At 36.9% G+C, this 22,389-nt stretch overlaps 1 protein-coding gene across 7 annotated transcripts in view; it reads left to right on the top strand.

Annotated features, from left to right (window-relative positions):
- Window positions 1-21,055, top strand: part of ASB5 (ankyrin repeat and SOCS box containing 5) — a 39,223-nt gene extending 18,168 nt beyond the window's left edge. For 5 of the 7 annotated variants that reach the window (XM_086747516.1, XM_086747512.1, XM_086747514.1 and 2 more), the window contains 6 exons: window positions 13,559-13,638; window positions 14,760-14,867; window positions 16,435-16,585; window positions 16,721-16,855; window positions 18,856-19,047; window positions 20,439-21,055. In XM_086747516.1, the coding sequence (XP_086603642.1) occupies window positions 13,559-13,638; window positions 14,760-14,867; window positions 16,435-16,585; window positions 16,721-16,855; window positions 18,856-19,047; window positions 20,439-20,566 (794 nt within the window). In that variant the 3' untranslated portion in view covers window positions 20,567-21,055. Of the gene's footprint in view, window positions 1-4,558; window positions 4,724-10,260; window positions 10,329-13,558; window positions 13,639-14,759; window positions 14,868-16,434; window positions 16,586-16,720; window positions 16,856-18,855; window positions 19,048-20,438 lie in introns of all 7 variants that reach the window. The other 2 variants (XM_086747519.1, XM_086747517.1) reach the window with 2 other exon arrangements.
- The last annotated feature ends 1,334 nt before the right edge of the window (window positions 21,056-22,389 follow it).

Genomic DNA, 22,389 nt, shown 5'->3' with positions numbered 1-22,389 from the left:
GATTACATTTTGAACTGTAGTGAATGATTAGAGCAAAGTTTTTCTATTATTTTATTCTAACAGGTTGCAATTGATAATGTCACTCAGCAACAGTTGTTAGGTAGGGAAGATAGGCACGAGGCATTTTCTCAACTTGCATTCCACAGAGATCACAGTTCTATTAATAAAAGCCATATAAGACCTCTACTAGCTTCCTGGATACAATAGAGATTCATTTAGTAATGACAGGAATATTGTATGGCATACCTATTTGCCATAACACTTGGTGTAAGGCACCACATTTAGCATTTGTTTTTCGTATGCAGCACGTACGCTAATGGTGTAAAAATGCTTAAGATAGTGTGAATGTTCTTTTTTGAAAGTTCAGGAGGGAGGTTTTTTGATAGAGCTCATCACCTTCTCTTATATGCTAAATAACTTTGCCTAGTATGATAAATAACTGCCAAAGAAGAGTCATACTTCAAAATAAATCTCAAGAAGACACTTACTTAGAATGAAGTAAGTGACACCACATATCAGCAAGATACCAGAACCATTCTCCTCTGAAGAACATAATCTACCGTAAAGTAGATTTTGGTGAGAGTTATATGACACAATTGGACTGGTCAAAAAACTGACCTATTTGCAGCAACAAAAACCAAGCCCATCTGTTGGCAAGTGTTTGCTCTTCCCTCATCTTAAAGAAAATTTCTGAGACTACAGAAACTTCTAGTGAGTGTATCTGCTGGAGCCTGTCTGTATGATTGCTTCCCTGAAAGGAACTGAAATATCCTATCATGTGAATTCCTCTGTGGGTTTTTTTTACTCCTATCTGTATTTGTATGTCAGGACCTCCTTGAGAATAGCACTGCCACAAGCTGTATTTTGTGGTCAGTATTGTTTATGTATTGTTTACTGCCTCCTTGAAATGTGTCTTTTTCTGAAGATAGACCTTAACTTGTTACCAGCCTGGTCCTTTTGGCTTGCTTGATGTGCACACTCTTAAGTTAATTCACATGGAAATCTCCTCCATCAATTGATTTCTTTATTTTTCTGGATGAAATTAATAATAAGCTTTTGAACTACAAACAAGTACAAAATGAAACATGAACTCTGTAGCTTAAAACCTGGGGTTTTGGAGGTGCATAGCAATAAAACTGAAAGATAATCCTGGAGCAATCTGCCACAAGGCCTTCAAGACAACTATTGTTAAAGGGAAGCTGTTAGGAAACGCCAGTACAGGATTGGGGCAAGCCAAAGAAGACCAAAATAGCATAGCTCCCTGAAGGTGATGTTCCTTCCCTCAGCCATAGGCTTGTTATGGCCAGAGTTCTGCTATTCACACTCCTCTCTTGTAGGGGATGTTCTCAAACATTTGCAATGCAGGCAAGCAGCGAGTGAACTGCTGCCAGGGTTAGATGATGATGGCTTTGGGGGAATGCAATACGTGCCTAAGTACTGAGCTCTATTCATTATTGCAGCAATGCTGGCTGGTTGGTCATAAATCCATTATGGCATGCTGCATCTGTTGCACTAGTGGATGTTCTTATTTGCTATGTCTAGAGTCTTTCTGGCAGTAGGTATGATCTTTCTCTTTATGGCTGTTCTCTCACGGTAGTTGACTGAAGATTCACTCTGTGGTACTCTATACCACTCCCATGCTGACTACTCGTCTTACCCTTGTGCCTTTCTTCTCTGCCAGTATCTGAAGCCCAGGCCTGCTTGGTAGCAATTCATCAGCATGACTGCTGTGATTTGTTTTACTTTAGCCCACATATTGGCAAATATTCAGTGTTACCACTGCCTGTCTGTATGAAGAGGTCTGGTGGGTACACACTGCAAAACCACAAGCCAAGCAATGTACTAAAGGTATCACTGGACCATGTTTTACTTCTGTGGGGGCTGAGATGGAGCCTTTATCATATCAGAATTTTAAATCTTTTCTCAACCTTCCATTCTGATTCCCAGCATTCAAGGATACAAGGCCGAACAACTGCAAAAACCTCAGGGGAAGAGGTAGGAAAATTTTATTTTGTAGCTAATGTAACCCAAGCACAGATGGCTGACTTGAAGAAGATCACGTAGCAATTCCACGTCAGAGGTAGAAGTGAAATAGCGAGTTCTTCCGTCTTACTCACAGTTTTAACTGTATGTTCATCCTCTCTTTACATCAGCATTTTTAATACATTTCCAGTTGATTTCTGATGTTGGTCTAGCTTTCACCTTTTTTTAAACACTTTTATTTATGTACTGTTTTAATAGGACTTTTAAATGGCTTTTGCCTGGACGATGAATGGTTGTGCTAGCATAATTTACTGAAAAGTTGCTTCTGCAGTCCTGAATGGGATAAGCTTTGCCTTCTTAAAAGTACGAAAAAAAGATAATGCATATGTTTTATACATTGCATTGTGATGTCCTCCAAAGTATTCAAAGTAACTTAATAATAATCACTGGCAAGTTTTTATGGAGTAGAGATACTTTTCCTAGTATCCCTTGTCTTGAAGGTGGCAGATTTGGGGATGGTGTAACTCCAGTGGTAGCTCATTGCTTCCTATGCAGTTTTCTGGATGAAAGTGAGCAGGTACTGCTGACTCCCCCGGGGGGATCTTCCTCTTTGAAGCCAGGGCAGTTGTCTGTGTACCTGCTGGTTTCCTTCCTCCTGCAAGTTGCACCTCTGAGACTAGTAAGAGAAAATGGAGGCTGGAATAACTGTGAAGCAAGTTGTATGATCTACTTCCAGGTTTGTACCACTCCTCTAGAAGGACCCAGCTTCATTCTTGGCTGACAACCTCATCCACAAAACTCCTACAAAAATATTTAGGTCTTGTCTTCCCAGCCCACTGTCAATCCCTGCCCTGCAGTGCCAGATGCTTTGCTTGATCCTGATCCTCACCAGCTTCTCCTGAAAGTCCTGGAATTCCATTCCAAATGGAAAGGAAGTGTAAAACTGAGATGAGCCTCAGAGCCATGGCAAGTACCGAAATCGTCATCGGTTGTTTCTCACCTGGAGAATAGCACTGATATCTTCTGACACAGACACATGTATACATGTCCTTAGTACGCTTTCCTGTTGATTCACCTTCCAGTTTTTATTTACCTGAAGAAAGCACTACATTTTAACAAGTAATTCCAGTATTAAAGTGATAGGTTTATTATGAGCCCTTTTGCAAAAGCTCTGTTCAAGACTTAGTCGCGTCTTGCTGTAGAAGTGTTTATTTCAGTCTGTGAGGTACTCTGGTCCATTCAGCTAGATACAATCTGAGGAGGAAAACTTTCTGAAAGCAGCGTAACGTCTGGGAGAGTGCAGTTTTGTTCTCTCTTGCAAGAACAGCAATAGCCCACTTGCTTCTGTTCTGCAAAGAGCGTAGCACCGTTCCAGTAGCACAGTTCTCATGTGCTGTGATTTCAAGGTGAAATTTGCAGCTGCTTCTTCTTCCCCTTACCCTACCTAACTATAATCTTGCCTCTGATTCTCTCCTAAAGAAAACCAAGAGGGATATAGAAAATTTCATTAAACATCCACGTTAGGGATTAATTTTTGTCAAGTACTTGAAAGGAGTAGTATTAATGAAACCCAGTAATGTTAATTTCATTTTTTTAAATTTACAAATGGCTAGCTTTTATATCAGTAGAGGAGGATAGTGAGGACATACTAGAAAGAAGTGGTGGGGATGTAAAGGCGGCATCTTAACATGTTATTTGTACAGAGAAATCACTGTCTTCTTTGTCCATGCTGGAATTTGATCACAGATTGTTTCTCCCTGCAGATTTTTGTTATACAGTATCAATATAGTATTATATATTCAGTATGGATAATATAATACATAGTAACAAACAAAAAATTCTACTACTAGAATTGATTCTGTTATTATTTTAAAAAATATTGACTACTACTTCTGACAAGACTACATCCTTACTTTCATAATAAGATCAGACTTTCCAAATAAGCAGTGAATTATTATTTTGTAGTCTAACCATGCTTTTATTTATTCAGGATGTAGTTTCTGGTTGGCAGCTCTAGGATACCTTTTCCCCTACTTCCTGATTAAAAAAAAAAAAAAACCAAACAAAACTAAAAACAAAAACCAGAAGTGCTTAATAATTTCATGGATTCTTCTGAATTCAAAAATCATTCTTAACTGCAAGTTACATATCAGTAAAGCCTGATGCAGTAATAATTAGTGTTTCTGTTATTAAAAGAATTGCCATTCTGATAAAACAGTTTTAGTTTTTCTGGTTTAGGTTGCTTGTTATTCAAGCAACAAAGCATTGAATACTTACACTTTAAGAATCTGTTTCTTTTTTGGTTAAGTGATTAAAAAATTAACACCTTCTTTCCATTTAAATCATGTAAATAGTTAAGACTCATGCTGTAGCTAAGCTGATTCTTTCTCTGTTTTAAAAATAGAAAATGCCGGAGCAGTCCTTCCCTTCCCCCACTATGTACTCACTAGTCCAAGCTAGTAAATGTTACTGAATGGATTTCAGTGTTGTAGCCATTCTACAGTAAGTACAGCAAGAGCCTCTGTGAAACAGCGCAAGAAGAGGTAGGAGAAATCCATTTCTGGGTGTTCGTCAGACCCCAGCACCTGCACCAATGACAGGCAGGCTTTCCTCAAGAAGCAAATAATGACAACAAACACGGCTGTGCAGAGGAGCCAGAATCTCCCCAAAAGACGCCTAGAAAGTATAGGGGAGTGTCCTGTGAAACGAAAAGCTAGCTGGGGTATTCTGACCAGCCAAGGTTAGTATAGCAGCCATTTCAGAAACCACGTACTGAAATATGCTAAGCTGACCCAGTTTATGGTGTTCTAGCTCTAAACTGTTTTTTTTGTTTGTTGTTTTTTTTTCTTTTTTTTCCCCTAGCTGTAATACAAATGCATGCTTATGCTTATGTTTGTGGCACTGTATTGTCTTGCATGGGTTAACACAAGGGTGTTGAAGCTATTTTTGTTCTTTCTGCACTCTTATCAGCTGATCTAAAATACCTTTTCTTGTTTATCTGCCCTATTTGTTTTATGCAAGTGTTTAAGGCTTGACTTACTCTGACTTTTGCTGTCCTGTCACAAGGTAACTGGATACTGAAGGCTAATTGTTTACAACAGGGAACTGGGGAATGAAAGGAGGGGGAGGAGTAAACTTCACGTTTAACTTTATATGTAAAGTTTAGAGGTACCTGAAACCGGAGGCAATGGAGGAACTACAGGTGACAGAATTATTGTCCTGCACTAAGATACTAAAGACAAAGATATAATTATAAGGGTTTGCATAGAGATGTACTTAGGAGGTATTTAAGTTGCTGTACACTGGCATTTTCAGCAATGAGGAACAAACTCTATTACAGAATAAGTTTTTAGGACTCCTATTATCTGCACCATATTTTCCTATTTTTTTTCATAATCCAAGTATGTAAAAGGAAGCTTTGAGTAATTGTGAGAATCTCATAGGAATTTTTTAAAGGAGTGATCATAATTCTTATTAATATTGACCATATCATAAGGCTTAGAGTGAAAGAAAATAAGAGAATCAAACTTGAAATTCTTGATAATATGATATCAGATTAAAAACTGGAGATGTTAAAACAGTCAAGGAAAGGAGGAGACAGGCAGGAGATAATTATTTTTATGCACAATATATCAACTATGAATTTACCATGTGAAATGTAGCTATATGTTATAGGAATCAGAGTTATTCTTCAGATACCTTTGCTAATTTCCAGTACTGCCAGTTTTAGATTTAAGCAATATTGAAGAATTTAAGCAACAGTTACCATATCTTCCTAAATAATTATTTGAATGCAATGGTCCTGTAAGGTTGTATTTATTAGTCAGTTTTAATGTGCAGTGTATCTTTTACTCTCATATTGTTCACTGCTTGGGCTAAGATTTCCTTATCTATAGGAACTTTTATTTATGAACATTTCCACTATTATGAACCTTTAGTTAGGTCAGTAGTTCCCAAAAATCTAGGACATTCTCCCACAGACTGAAAATAAATTTTAGCAGAGTTTATCATTGTTAGCACTAGCCACTCCTTGATATGGTTCAGGGTTTGGCTCTTGCCACTCTTATAAAGAAATAGCCACAGTTAGTCAAGTTTTGAAATTTTCAAAATTACAGTAAAATATGGAAAGTGAAGTTTTCTGGAGAACCCATCTTAACACTACTTATAGCCTCTTTGTGATTGCCAAACTGGGCATATATATTTATTGATGGACATCTTGAAGAGCTGAGAGACTTCTGTTGCAGTTGAGGCTTCTGGTTGCTGCAGTTCACTTGAGGAACAGGCATATCTAATACCAGATCTGAAGGAGGCTCTTTTCTTCCCTCTCTGTTCCCACCCATGGAGGTATTCAAACCTGACTTTGTTCTTCAGGCACTGTTGCAGAGCAAAGGAAGAGAAAGTCGTACTGCAATGCCATATGTAATGACATTTGCAAATTGGAAAATGGACTGGAAGTGATGCGAGGGGTGGCATATGTCATGATAAGATTTGGCAGAATGTTCTGGTTTTGTTAGTGAGGGGGGGCCTAAGGTGGCCCTTTTCTTATATCATCTCCCCCTATTCTCTCGGAGGGTGGGGGGAGCGAGAGACAGACTGCGTAGTCTGGTCCCGATCGGGGCTGAACTACGACACAGAAGGGCGAAAGGATAGAATCAGGCTAGGAAAAGATCCTCAGCTTACTGGCTTGAGGGTCTACAACCAGGCTATTTTACCAGAATTTCCTGGATGTGGCAAAAATCGGCACACTAGGCCCAGCTTTGCTGCCCAGCTGGGTACTGCTTTGAAGGCTAGGGATTAGTCTCTGTGCTGCATTCACTCGCTGGCAGGCTGGCAAAATACTGAGAATTCTGAGCACAGCTTGGGGAAAACTGCTTCCAGTCTGGATTAAGGCTAAAACTGCATCTGAAGAGCAAAATTGTTCCAGGCAGAAGTCCTCCAGAGTCTGAACTCAGCTCAGAATATCTGTATGCCTTTTCTGTCACCTTCTCCTTGGGAAGGCCACTGAAAAACACTTACTTTTAGTGATTTGTCCAAGGAAATAATAACAGCCTGAGTCCTACCAGCTGTTCCACAAACTCAAATAAAATCAGATGTGCATCTAACAGATTACGGAATTTAGAGGTTGATCTGAGTTTACACCTTTGTGCTCTACCTGTGGCACACAGAGTTTGCAACCTCCTTTCAGTTAGGAAAATGTCCAGCCAGTCATTTATCCTTCAAGATGGAAAAAAACCAAACTCAGCATGAGCAACGGACAGAGCAGTTTCAGTTTGCTTTCATGTGTTGAGAAAAGGGGCCTGGCATGCTTCTTCCCATGCGTGCAATGCTCGGCACGGAGCCAGCCACAACAACCACTGCTGCCCCACCGCCATCATTGTCGTCGCCTCGCGCAGTGCGTCATTGCTTCTGTTGGAAACCAAACGAGCTATGACTGGATATTGCTGTAATGGGTTTTTTTTAGGATTTTTAATACAGTTTAGTGGCTCATGTTTCGGTGTGAAAGGTACGTTAAATTGCAATGCCAAAGCACTCAAAATTCAGGAGTTGTTAAAAGTAATGTTGCCTGTGCCATGCTGATTTGACCTTCTAGTGCATTATATCCCAACACTTGACAACAGAGACCCGTGCTGTACTTTTCCACAAAGCCCCTGCTTCCTTTAATGTGCAAGATGGATGATGTTCTGAGAATGCACTAGGTTTATACGCAAAAAAAAAAAAACACCCTGGGTTTTCCCAGGGTTAGAAGGCATGTAGTGAATGGTAGAGAAAAAGGGGTTAATGTTTTAATGTCCCTAAAAGCAAATACTATTCTTGTCTTTGACATGGCACCTGTGTGTTTTAAGACAAATCATCTAACCTAAAAGTTTCTTGACCGATCATGGTTATTCTTATCTAAGGCTGAAATTTCAGAAGCTCAAAGCTCTCATAACCGTAATTAGACCATGCTTTCAGTCTATGCTTAAGTACTCTGGAAAAAAAAAGTTTTACAATTTAAGCATTAAAACTCTCTGGTTTTTCATTCCTTAGTTATGAAATAGTATGAATGGATGATGTTATGAAGATAGATTCAGCCAGGGTTTTGAAGTATTCTTCTATTATTGGGAGAGTACCATGAAAAAGGCCATATAAAACTAAAAATGTTATAGCCAGTTTATAGTTTGAATAGCATATCTTAAAGAGCGAGAGATCCTACTAGCTATGGAGATACAAAATAGTTTGAATGCTAACTCATTAATTGAATACAACACTGGAATGTTGGCAAAACTAATGTGTGGTCATGTAATGTGAGCGCATCATAAACAGAACTGTGTGGGAAAATAAGTTTGTTTTGTATGGTTTTCAAGAGTAGGAAATCGTTGGCATTTGCATTTGGAATGAAATCCCCAGATTTTGAAAGTCTACATGATGATAAGCACTGGAAAGAATATTAGTTTGAACCAATCAAGTTTCATTTTTTGTGTGCATATGTTTATATGTTTATGTGTATATATATTGTTATAGAATTTTCAATCAAAACAAAGATTATTTGAAATATTGAAATGAAATATTTAAATGCCACTTGAACAACTTCTCTCTCAGACATATTTTCATAATCTCTAGCCTAAATTCTGATTCTTTTGTACTTCTTCAGTGTTGACTGTTGGAATTTTATTTGTTCAAAATAAGGAGCTTCTGTTTTGCTGGTCCTATCTAATAATAGTATTTAAGCACCACAGATACATTTCTTAACTTTTAAATCCTTGACTTAAGATTCTTTTCAATCATTTTTAACATCAAATAGCAATTAAGTAGTTGACACACCACTTTATCCTGCAAGGGCTTTAGACAAACGGGTAATTTTATAAAGCCACATTAAAAATCTTAGAACTTAATCTCATTTGCAAAATATCAGGCAGTTTTAACAACTGGAGTGAAGTGAGTCTGTTGATCTTGGGACTATAGTGTTTCAGAGTTTTTCTGTTGTAGTTATTGATCGTGCCTGTTGCTTCAGTTGCCACCAACTAAAACACTCGGAATACATCTTAAGGTAACAGCAATGAGCTTAATACATAGCATTTGTTAGTTTTGCAGAAATAAATATTAGCTACAGTACTTCCCAAATAGACTGTATTTCTCATCTCCCAACAATGAGCTGTGGCAGGGTTCTGTTTTCAGTTCTCTGATGATGCTGCTGCTTCTGAGGACTGGGGCACCATATTTTTACCCTTAGAGCAGTATTTTTCTGAAGTGCTGAGCCCTGGCATAAATCTCCCAATGAAGTCAGTGAGAAGACTTCCATTCATTTCCAGTCCTCCTTGTTTTGAAAGTACAACTTTTTAATTAAGGTACCTTTTATACTGGGTGGGTGGTTTGTGTGTTTCGGGTTTTTTTTTTGTTTGGTTGTTTGTTTGTTTTTTTTTAAGATTACACAAATTTTTAAAAATAAAAACAAAAGGATGAGATAACTGGAGTTAATGACTTTTATGAAAATACTTTTACTTAGTATTTTACTACTATGGTCATAACTGCAGGAATGACTTAGATGCAGTTGCAGGTAGATGTAAAGGAGTGAAGTCCGTAGGAAATTTGAAGAAAATAACATTAATGACTTAGAAATGGATCAAAGCCAGAATTGCAGATCCCCATTTGGGGGGATTTTCACTGCTGAGAATAGTTATCAAAACCCCAATTTAACAACCAAAGAACTGTTTAGAAGATAATTGAGGCAATAGTGAACTGCTAAAAGAAAACACAGCTCAGCGTACAGATCAAACAGCATTTGAAACACGTTCAGAATATCTTTGCTTCTCTCTTTTCTAAATATATTATGAGTAAGTAGTAAAATAACGTAAATATTTGGCAGTGCTTCTCTTGCAAATCTATGTACTAATACTGATTTTTAAGGGCATAAAACTGTGTCTCATTGTATGAGGTTAAAAAAAGAGGAGTTTGTCCTGCAGTTCTTATTCAGCTCAAGGCTCTCTTGATTTTGGTGTGAGTTTCTCTTGTGTTGAAATTTCAGTTAAGCTGTCGTGGAAGGGAAATGCACAGATAGCGGCACTTTGAAAAGCTGTTATGTTAAAAAAAGAAATGTAAAAATTGAACAAAAAGGGCCACAGTCCTTTAGTATAAGAAAAGAAACTGGCAACTTGTATATGCTCGTGTCTTCAAAGTGATGCTTAGTGAAGAGTGAAAGTTCATATTACAGTGAGCCGCTGATCTTCCAAACGTAGCTGGAGTGTGTTACGAACAGACCCAACTAACAAGAACAGATTTTTTTTATTATTTATTTTTCAGATTGAAAGAAATGAGTAAGATTTATAATTGCAATTGGCTGGAAGTGCCATGGGGAGATGGAGATTTAGGTATTGTATGATACTTCGTAATTTTATTTTTTTTAACTTCACCTGTTAAGACAGTGAATGTATTTATTCTTTCTTGTTAGTGTTTACAAGGCAATGTAGGCTGCCCTTCCTGGTAAAATATACACCAGAGAACTTGGACCTAATGTGGCTTCTAAATATAGTTAGAGATAGTTTATATTCAGCATCTGTCAGAGACGACATCAGTGGGGAATTAATGCATTAACAGTTTTGGAGTAGACTGTGTTTACTAATACTGCTGTTACAGACAACAATGAATGAAAAAATGTCCTCGTTTATATTCTTGTCAATGCTTTCTAAGTGAAAGATATAGCAAGTTTGTAGATTGGCAGAAGGCAGCAATCTAGACCAAGAATTTATTTCAAATAAATACGCTTGATGTTTATTTATGATGCATATTTATTTTGAACATATTCTTGTCCTTGTGGTATTCAGTGATGAATTACTATGTTTATTCATAAATCTGTTGGAATGTGAAATTTTTTTTCAAAACTTGGTTTGTACAAAATATTTCTGCAGCATTTTGCCTATAGATTTCTAGTAGAGATGATACAGGCATATTGTATTTAATGGATTTAGCAGAAACAGCTAGCTGCTGGATGTGTCTACGTGAAGACAGGGATATAAGTTGGGTCTAGGAGCAAAACAGAGCTTTCAGTGGGATCTGGAATCATTTGATTCTCAGATGTCACTGGAGCAATGACATTAACAGACATTCTTCTGAGCAATCCAAGAGGGAAGGAGGTGAAGGAAAGAAAGGTGGAAAAAATGTTGCTTTCAGATCCTGCCAGCATCTTTGTTCTATTCAGAGTTATACATGGCTACAAAAATGTCCAAAGTGTGAGGGTTTTTAATGAGCATAAAAACTTCACGACGCTTACAATTTTATTAGATGTTTTTCTATATAGTAGTTAACTGTCTTTTTTTCCCCTGTTAATTTAGTAGTAGGATAAACTGTCAAGAGAGAGTTCTCATCTGTAGAGACAGGGTGACAAAATTTCCAAAGCTCTGAATACAGCTTTTAATTATTTTTGAGTAATTTTTTGCAGCTGCCAGCAGGAGAACTTAATGGATCTAATTTATTTGAGTTAGAACGACTCGATTCAGATACAACTACAGAAGAAGGAAAACATTGGTCAGAATTCTCATAGTGATTCCACATATCCAACCTACAGTAGGATAAATATATCTGAGCTTGTTGGGATGACAGAGAAAATACTGATGTTTTGTCAAAATCAGGTGTCTTTAAGATTTCTGAGCTCAGTTTTGTAGTATAATACCCCTGAAAATCCCAATCACTTTGTGTATGGGGTTTTTTTAGCCGTTACTCTGACTGGTAGTAGGAATTGCAAAATATTACATTTAATAAACCTAAAGTAGAAAGTATAGGGAACAATGTGTGTGCATGTACATACATATGCAGACACAGATGATCAGAGCTTAGTGCAAATAATGCTGAAAGAGTACTGGAAGCTGGGTCTTGCCTATGGTCCATCTGCTCCCCCAGATGAAAGAGAACAAGAAGCTTCACACGTACTGGATGCTCTGACATAATAGAAATCTCCATGCATTTTTAAGATCAGGCTTACAAAGCTTTAATCTCCTGTTTTTTAACTTCTGTGATCAGCTTTATATAGTCTTACGATAATTTAAATACTCTGCTGTGCTTTTGTTTTGCTAAGTTTTTTATCTTAATAGCATCCAGTGGTGCTGAGTTCCACAGTGTAGTTATTATGGTCTGTGAGAATATACAGTCTTATATCTGAGTCAGTTTTGGTTTCATTCACTAACTGGGAAAATGGAGATTTTTATCTTAATTTTCATATTGTGCACTATTTCATATGTTTTTAACTATGTCGTAATTACTTTTCAGGTTGAGCAGTCTTAATCTTTTCAGCCATTCTTTATGTGATTGGAAGCTGTTATTTATTGTAACCAAAAGTGTACTTTCTGCAACAGGCTAGTGGACAGAAGGGGTCCAGTAGAAAACAGAAACAGGGTCTATTTCTAGTGAGTAGCTACCTTAGAGCGTCAACTAATGATTGCCAGAGATTGAGCAATCGGCTTCTTATTTAAAATTCATTGCCTCACCACTAAAATGCCGTAACTGGCTTTGCAGGCAGTCCTAGTCTATGGCAGTGGACAAAGTCAGACACGTTTATGCGTTGGAGATTCATCTGCCGTTGTTACCAATTCATCATACTTGGCTAATTCTCTCTACATTTCTTCAAGGATTTTTGAGGGCTTGCTATAACTCACATGAGTTGATTGTATTAGCATTTTACAGTTCCGGTGATTTTCTTCTTACAGGAATAAATATCAGTAATTTATAATACATTTTGAAGACAGTTCTTCCTTGCACAGTCTTTCAAAACTTGATTTGCAAAATTCATACAATAAATTGGTATCAGCTATGCCTGCAACCCTGTCTGGCTAGAAGAGACCTATCAGTGGCCAATCTTCTAGAGGGAAGGGCAGGCTCTTCACCAGGAGTTAAGGGGGGGGTACGTCTGTGGAGGTGGGTTGGTGGTTGTGTTTCTTTTCTTTTTTTCCTTTCTTTCTTGGGGGTGATAACTAAACGAAAATGAATGCCAAACCTTTACATTAAGCAATTCTAACTATTTTTAGCCCTAAATCCTACTAGAATGAGAACTTAGACTTAATACCGTATTTCCACTGTAGCACTCTTTTTAGTGTGATTCTCACTGTATTTCTGTCCTTGCACTTGTCTAGTAGCAGCAGATTAATCTCATCATACATAAAGATTTCTGTATTGATTTTCACATACATCAGCTTTTTCAGGACTTTTTCAGGCAGATTTATGTTTAAGTTCAAATATCAATTTGTTGAAGTCTACAAATTTCTGTATGCCAGTTGCAAAAATAAGGTATATGATTTTTTTTTACAAAAATAAACAATGCAAAAATAGAAGTGGGAAATATGGAAATTGATTAATTTATTAAATCAGATTACTGAAATCATTATATCAATATGTTGTTCTCTCTACCACATAATTATTTATTGTAGATGTTGACAATATAATAGCAGTTTTTATTGTCTAGAAACTGGTCATTTGGAATACCATCTCTAAAGAGGAAAAAATAATTTCATAGGACAGTTCATTCTGTGCATTGTATTTTCTGCTTTGCTCTATGCATTCCAAAATCCTTCTAATTCATATGGTTTACTCAATAAATGTTGTTATTTTATAGGTTCTTGGGCAGATCGCTCACCTCTGCATGAGGCAGCCAGTCAAGGACGTCTTCTTTCTCTAAAGACTTTATTGTCACAGGTGAAGGCCGTGTTCTTAAAATTGCTTTCATTTTTAATGTTGCTTTATTTCTCAGTGTAAATGATTAATGCAGTTTTAGTGTGCTTTGATTTGCTTTTTTCAGTTGCATTTTTAAGAGCAATACACATTTAGGAATCTTTTATATGCTAAGACATAAGATAATATTTAAAATATTTCCTCTGTATGTTTTAAAACTTCCCCCTCAAAAAATTATTTACCAAAGATGTATTTAAATATATATCATTCTTCCCCTCTTGCATGGTATAAGTCAATGTATTTCCAGTGCTTTAAGCCCTAAGGTAATGTCATAAATGGAGCTAGCCAGGAAGAATCTTGAGGGGAAGAATCACTGAACGATTCTGGGGTTTGCATAGTTGTGATTTAAAAAAAAAAACAACCAAACAAACATTTTGTTAATAGCAAAAGGAGAGATTCTAAACTGCTAAATTGTAATAGTCCAGCATTGTCATATTAGCTACTACAATACTGAAAAATTGTACTGTAGGATACATTTTTTGAAAGCCAGTAGATGCAATTATTAGTTCCTAAGAATCAAACAGCATCTGCTCAGAAAATTTCAAGGGATTTTATCAATCCAAGAAGTGTTTTCATTGCTAAAATTAGTGGCTTTAGATATTTCAGACCTTAAGTCAGGGAATCATGGAATCACAGGACAGTTTAGACTCAGGGCCTTGTTGACTTTTAAAGATCACCAGGAGTGGAGATGCCCCAACCTCTCTGGACCCCTGTTCCAGGGTTTCACTGTCCCCACAGTCAAATTTTTATCCATGTAACTAATTGGAATTCACCATGTTCCAGCTTGTGTCTATGCCTTTTGTCCTGTCACTGTGCACCTCAGCAGTCTGTTTCCATCTTCTTAATACTCCCTATATCCTATTCCTATTTCTGATTTTTTTAAAAAAAAGAAGAGCTGACAACTTATTTTTATATACATTGATTAATTGAAAGATTCTTTTTATGCTCACTGAAGATTGATTTATTGCAAGTAGAGTTGTAACCCAGTTTAGAGTATTGTAAACTATTCATTTGAACAGTAGTGTGAACAAGTGACTCTTAACAGCTTTTGTATAATCTTTATATGTCATTGATCTCTTGTTTAGGGGTACAATGTAGACACGCTAACAATTGACCAAGTAACTCCTCTTCATGAAGCCTGCCTGGGAGATCATGTAGGATGTGCAAGAATCCTTCTTGAAGCAGGAGCAAATGTAAGGGGTTGGTTTTTTTTTTTGTATATGAAGTCCAATGCTAACCTTGCTTTAACTAAGAAGGATATATTCCTTGATTATTTTTTTAATCGGTATTTTTTTCTGCTTTTCCTATTGATTGCATTGATCTCATTTAATTACAATCAGCTGCCATCTGAAAGCTAGCAAAGGCAAGTGATAAGTCAAAGAAACATCATTAGAGAGATGTCAGGTTAAAAGAAAAAAATCCAACCAAATAAACCACACAATTGTATGTGTAAGAGTAGACTGTCCAACAGAAGAACAGTAACAGGGAAAACAGATGGGAGCTGGGCGGCAGAGACTGAGACAGAGGAATGAACTGGAGAGAATCTGCTAGCAGTATGTCACCAGCCTTATTTCTTCTCTGAAGTTCACTACATTATTTCCCTTCTAAAATATGGAATGCGTCCCTGTCTCTTACTGGTTTCCTCTTGCTTTAAGTGGCTTGCAAAAGACTGTTCTTTTAATCTCCAAAATATCTTTTGTCACACTGCACGTTTGTGCTCTTAAGAGTTTTTGATCTGAGTACAAAAAAGCACTGGCTCTTTTCTGTACTCCGGACACACGCTGGCTGTAATCCCAAAACAAAAATGAGACTTTACAGACCACTTTCATTGCAATCTCTGCCGACATCAGAGTTCAAATGCATAGTTTCCCAAATCCCTGTGATGGAAATATTTATTATCCCTACAATTCATTTTTGAGAACCATGTAGAATACATCTGTGTAATAGAAGGAGAAAATACATAGATTTTTTCCAAAAACAATTCCTCTCCACTTCAGCTAGCACAAGGATTCCAGAGATACAAAACTATAGACAGTATAGACAAAACTATAGAAGAACAAATTTAATTTTCCTATCTGAATTTGTTTAGTACTTATCCTTGTTTTGGTGGACTTGGGGCAGTGCACGGAAGAGGACAGGCCAGAGTCCTGGAAGGAGCCCTCTCCAAGTACCTGTGCTCCTTCCTTTACTATCATCATCTCTCACAAATTTCCCTAGTTTCTCTCACACTGGGAATATTCATTTAAGCAGTAAGATGATGAGGTTGGTATCAAAACAGCGAGCCTGTACTACTAGCTTTGTTTCCATCCTGTGAAATATCACTCCAACCTGGAGATGAAAACCACAGAAGAAAATGGCAAATAATTCTCACATTTAATATGGAGTTTGCACTCTTGACAGAGCTATGAGGAGAAGGTCCCCGTCATCTCAGTACCACACAAAGCGTGGATTTTCTGTATCTATGAAACAAGCTAAGTGTAGTGGCTTTGGAAAATTATTTACTGCCCAAATGTTAATGGGTGCTCTTTAGTACTCCAGGTGTATTTTGGTTTATTCAACGTAGTTTAACAAGAATAATAGTAAAATAATTTCAACTGAGGGATGTGTTGAGAGGAAGATAGTAGCACAAAGACTGAGCAGCTAAGCTACATTATTCTAGCCAGTAAATTTTCGGTATTTTAATGCAATTTCTAACTATATCCTGTTTAAAAATTTACCTTTCTTTCAATTGTGTTCTTAAGTAGATTATATATATTCTAGGTAAATGCTACAACGATTGATGGAGTGACACCTCTGTTTAATGCGTGTTCGAGAGGCAGTGCGGCATGTGCCGAGCTCCTGTTAGAGTATGGTGCCAAAGCTCAGTGGGAGTCCTGTCTTCCATCACCAACTCATGAAGCAGCCAGCAGAGGTAAGAAATGAGCTGCTGAACAAACATGGAGCAGTTGACAAATGTCTCAATAATACTGTTAAGAATTGTGTCCAGATTTGTCTAGAAGACATCTTACTGAAGTTGAGCAAACTCTCTCGTGCTTTGTACTGACAGGTCACAGTGAATGTCTGGAGGTACTGATATCCTGGGGTATAGATGTTGACCAAGATCTTCCTCATTTAGGAACACCTCTGTATGTAGCATGTGTTTCACAGCAGATCCATTGTATTCGAAAGCTTCTTTATGCAGGTATGTCATGATTTAAATAAAAATGTTACCAGTTTGTAAAATAAGCATACTGTACTCAGCTTTGAAGTGAGCTGTGCTCAGTCAGTGAAACTAGAACCCTTGCTTGCAGGCATCTACTTCTAAGCTTATTCTGGATGCATGTTTTTTTTTATAATAACTTACTATGTCTTTCATTCATAGTAAGCATATGAGGGGAAAAGGAAGCAAGACCAATAAGAATGGGTGTTCAAAATTTTCAGCACCTACTGCAGCTTTGTAGATGTTCATTTTCTGTAGGAGAAACAAAGGTAAAAAATCAGCTTTGAGAAAGCAATTTTATATAGTAATCATTGAGCTGTCAGCAGAACTTTTACTAGCAAGGTCGTCCCACCCGTTTTCATTCTTCCATGTGTTCTGATTGATCTTTTTAAAAGGCACAGAGGCTGAGCTGCAGAGATAAGAGATAAAATAAAAGGCATTTGATCCTAAATTGCAGATTATTATTTAATCAGCGTAAAAGAGATGTTGGAGGCTCACTTTGTTTCAGCACAATCAGTGTGGCTAAAGGATCATTTGCTGCATTTCAAGTAATGAGATACAGGGCTTTTGTGTCCTGCAGAACAATGAATGAAAAAATACATGTGAATAATTACAGACTTGCTCTCATCGCAACAGAATTGTTTTGCTTGTTAATTGCAGGTTATTTAGAACTTAAGCAAGCAGTTAAATTGTTTCTTATTAAGTCAGTCTCCTTGTATGATTAACTATCCTATTTCATGATGTTTATGTTTAAGAACCACAGAAGTATAATTAGCATATTTTGGGATTCAAATACTACTGTACATTGAAAACAGTAACAGAAGGGCATATTCTATGTTCATTGGTGCCCTGAAGTAGAAAAGGGTATGTTAATTGAGAATACAAGTAACTGCTTATGTTAATCTGAATGTTTTCATATTTGACCAGTTTATGGGAATGTATTACGAGTTGAAAAGCAAATAGAGAATAAAATAGGCCAGAGAATGAGACTGTAGAAAGATTCTCAAACTGTTAGTACTGAGAAAAGTGACTTATTTGTCTTCAAACCTAATTGCTAAGCTTGTGATATTACTAAATTATTTTACTCAAATTGGAATTAAAAAGACAAAAACTGTTGATTCAAGGAGAAGAGTTGTTACAGAAGCCAATTTTGGGTCTCACAGGATCAGTAATGCTTTCTTAAGAAGTCTGGGTTTTTTTTCTGCTAGAATAGTCTAGAAGACTGTTGGGGCAAACCCAGTTTTAGGGGGGCTAACAGCTTACCTGTAAGGGAAATTCTTCCATACCAGCTAGTTTTGTTTAACTCTTGTATGGATAATTTTTTCTTGAATATGAATGCATTATTGGACATTAACTTAGTCCATTTTATTTTAAAATAAATTAGCAATACCATATTAAGATAAAAGTGCAATAATTAGAATTCAGTGGATTGGGAGAATTAATAGTTTGCGATATTTTCCCTATTAGCTTTCCTGACTCTGTACCCTACTTTAATTTTAATTAAGTCCTTTATAGAAAATTCTTTGAAAAAGGTTGGATGGGATGGGAATCTATTTCAAACCCTTCACCAGCTTCAACACATGAAAAATTATAAGGCATCCAAGTTAGATTCCTTCTTGAGTTGGTGTACTTAAAAAAATAAAAATACTAAACACATACAAAATGTACTTTTTTTATAATTAGGGCAACAATGATGCTAATGACCTAATTTGATTTTTCTTTTCCTTCTTTTTATAAAGTATTTTCCTTTAAAATCTAGTTCTGTTTAGGTAATAAAAACTAGCGTAAGTGAATGGGTTCAAAAAAACCCCCACTGATATGATTAGCTGTAGCGCTATGCAATACAATTAATAAAGTGGTCAAATTCACTGTGGCTTTCTAGGACAGTGGGGATTTTGTGTTTCTTTTGTAACATCATCTTTATTCCATGACAATTTTAATTCATCTCTTCTTACGCCTCTTTATGTGCATCTACCCACCAGGTGCCAATGTGCAGAAAGGAAAGCATTTGGAAACTCCACTCCATGCTGCTGCCCAGCATTCTAGTACAGAGATTGTAAACCTACTCCTTGAATTTGGGGCAGACATAAATGCCAAAAATACAGATTTTGAGAGGCCTGTTGATTTAGCTGCTCCAAGCAGTTTAGTGGAGAGACTGCTGCTCCTCCATGAAGGTCAGTTTTACATGTGTGTTTTTGCAAATGTAACTTGTATTCTTAAACCCCACACCCCTAAAAAAAAACCAACAACCCAAACAACCCATGTTACAGAAGCTAACATTGCGCTTTATGCAATGAATATATTGATATTTGGGTAAATACCTTTCTAGCTATAAAAATACCCAGTAATATTTAGTCTCAGGCCAGAGCTTGTTGACCAAGCAGCATCAGAATTTATATAAACTGAAAAAGTATAATCTGATGTTTATTAGGTGTTTACACAACTAGACATTAAAGCTACATTTTTATTGGCTGTTTCAGACCTTATTAAAAAGAAACAGAACATTTTGATTTCACATTAAAAATATATTTAGTTTTGGCCAGCTGTCCCAATATTTTGAAAAATAATTTTTTAAGTGCATATAAAGCACTTTATTTTGATTGTAGGCAAAAAGTATAGTAAGCTTCATTTTCTAAATTTTCTTCACTGAATTTTAACTACCTGAGAGATGGGAATTGACACTGAAGAGTCCTTTAAAACTCATAAAGGTCTGTTGCCTTAGAAAGAGAGAGAGAATATCGCAAAGGGAAGTGGGTTTATTCAGACTGACCTATGTAGAGCATAAAAATAAGCCATAACACAAAGGCAGGAAATAAGCAGAGAAACTATTGCAATAACTGTGAGCATCTCTTTAGACATGAACTGACAAGTAGCATTGATTAATGTTTTCCTCCAGAAAACATCTCGGTAGTCTGAATGCTTTTGAAAGAGAAACCCTCCAAAAACAGTTAGTTATCACAAAATTACCAAGGCTAGTAGGATTTATAAAAGCCATGGCAAAGATGTCAAAAAAAAAAGTGAATTGACATGAAACATGTATGGTTTTATTGCCCAGAGAAAGATAGCAATGTGTTTATTTTGAGGGAGTGGGGAGGTGTCTAGGGACAAAGGCATTATCATGAGCTAGTAAGGCCACTAAACATGGTCTTAACATTTTGTTTGCTTATTCTCTGTGCAGTGATGCATTGGTAGTGCAGCTTGTAGTGCGTAGCATGTATTTCACCTGTTCTATGAATTAAAAAAAAAACAAAAACAACAACAACAAAAAACCCCAACAACCCCCCCCCCCAAAAAAAAAAAAAAATCCTGCAGGTTTAAAAGTTGTTGATATCAGATATTTTCTGGGAGCACCTGGCATTGCTTTTTTGAATATTTCCCTGATTATGAATAAGGTTTCAGCAGCCCTAGGGCAAAAAGGCAATGAAGGAAAAGCAAGGAAGGAAAAGGATGAATTTGCAAAATGTGAACATTTTTTTAGAAATCCCATTATCGTTCAAGACTGTTGTAAGACAAAGTGCTGGCTTTTATAGTTGTATAATTAAACTTCTTTCTTTTTTGTTTGCAGCCACACCATCTTCTCTTTGTCAGCTCTGCCGACTACGTATCCGAAATTACATAGGAAGAGCTAGACTGCATCTCGTCCCACAACTCCAGCTGCCAACAATACTGAAGAATTTCTTACAGTATAGATAACATAGTAATTAACCTTTAGAAACTTGAATAACAAGTACTTTTTCTTTTTTCTGTTCATTGTATGTTTTATCTAAAGAACTGCTGGGCGGAAAAAAAAGCCTTTTGCATATTACTTTAAAAAAATATATATATCTTTGACACCTGGTGTTGGTATATAATAATAATTGGGAGCCATTCAGCAACTGGTACCAAGGTGCTAATAAGGCTGAATTGAATAAGTGTGCTGATACTCTGGGAGATGATTGTATAGCTTTAGCTTAACACTTACTAAATAGCTTTAGTGCTGTTAATTTTAACTGTATTTATACTTTTAAAATCTGTTTGACACACTTGAACCACAAAGAGTTTATTCATTATTATTTGTTAAGTTTGTTCATTTGGAGTCATTATTTTATGTGTTTTTAAATTTCTGTTATTTGTGTACCTAAAAATACTTGGTGATATGTACACTATATACATTGATAAAAATAAAACAAACATAGATGTCAACTTTTCTTCTTTTTTTTTATGTAGGCAATTCATTAATGACAGTGAGAAACTTCCTTTATTTTTCCTCTCTGCCTGTGCTGTGAATTGGAATTATGCTGCTGTGACCATAATCACAATTTTTTCAGCCAAGCACAGTTTACAGATTCTCTGTTTATTAGTACACTCAGTAACTTTAAAAATTCCAGAGGAATATTCCTCAAAAGCCTTAATGCCGAGATACTTTTGATCTCCTTTTGTGAAACAGAATTCTCTGGGCTCTTTTCTTATCTTTTCATAACAATGCTGTATCATAACTCATGGGCATATTAAAAAAAAAAGTACTTGCCTCAGAGAAAGGCATAGATCATTGTATAGTACCTCTGAGGTTTCTGAAAGCATACTGTGGAGATGTGAATACTGAATCTTTAGCCTCAAGTTCAGGAGGTGGAGGCAAGGCTTCAGAAATACAGCAGTTCATTGTATTAGGACAGGTATCACTCCGAAAAGGACATTATTTCTTTTGCTGTCTATTTTATAAACACTTACCGAACTCCAAAAATTGTGTTGCAGAATCCCAGAATGCACTAGCAGGCATTTCTCTGATCAGGTTGAAATTTTATTGTCCAATTCTCTAGCCAGAGGAGGAATGCTGACACCTCTAACAAACACTAGAAAACCCAAAGGACTTCTGCCTCACTCGTGCCCTTGCATGGTGATTGCCAGGCATGTCAAAAAAGGTGATCTGACTACTTCCGTGAAATACAGCGCTCCTTCTCTCCGCCTTTTCATTTACTCTTCCTTTGAGAACAGATTGCTTCCTCAGTGACTGATACTCAATTCCTGCAAACCAAAGCATAAGACACTGGAAAATTTACCACTTGCCCTTGGTGATTCACCCTCTTCCATTCCTTTTCAGTGACTCCTTTCTGTACTTATGTTCCTACTGGAAAGATGCCCTCCCAGGGGAGAGTCACAAAGATGATCAGAGGGCTGGAGCACCTCTCCTATGAGCACAGGCTGACAGAATTGGGGTTGAGGCTGTTCACCTGGAGAAGAGAAGGCTCCGGGGTGACCTGATTGTCGTGTTTGGGTACCTAAAGTGGGTCTACAGGAAAGATGGGGAGAAACTCTTTAGGAGGGCCTGTTGTGATAGGATGAGGGGGAATGGTTTTAAAATAGAAGGCGGTAGATTCAGGCTGGACATAAGGAAACATTTTTTTACAATGAGGGTGGTGGAACACTGGAACAGGTTGCCCAGAGAGGTGGTAGATGCACCAACCCTGGAAACATTCAAGGCGAGGTTGGACAGGGCTCTGAGCAACCTGATCTAGTTGGGGATGTCCCTGCTTCTTGCA

Source organism: Chlamydotis macqueenii, chromosome 4 (assembly GCF_036417535.1).
Source record: "Chlamydotis macqueenii isolate bChlMac1 chromosome 4, bChlMac1.mat, whole genome shotgun sequence".
NCBI lineage: Eukaryota > Metazoa > Chordata > Aves > Otidiformes > Otididae > Chlamydotis > Chlamydotis macqueenii.
Note: the sequence above shows the minus strand (reverse complement) of the source record. Positions and strands in the feature narration are given on the sequence as shown.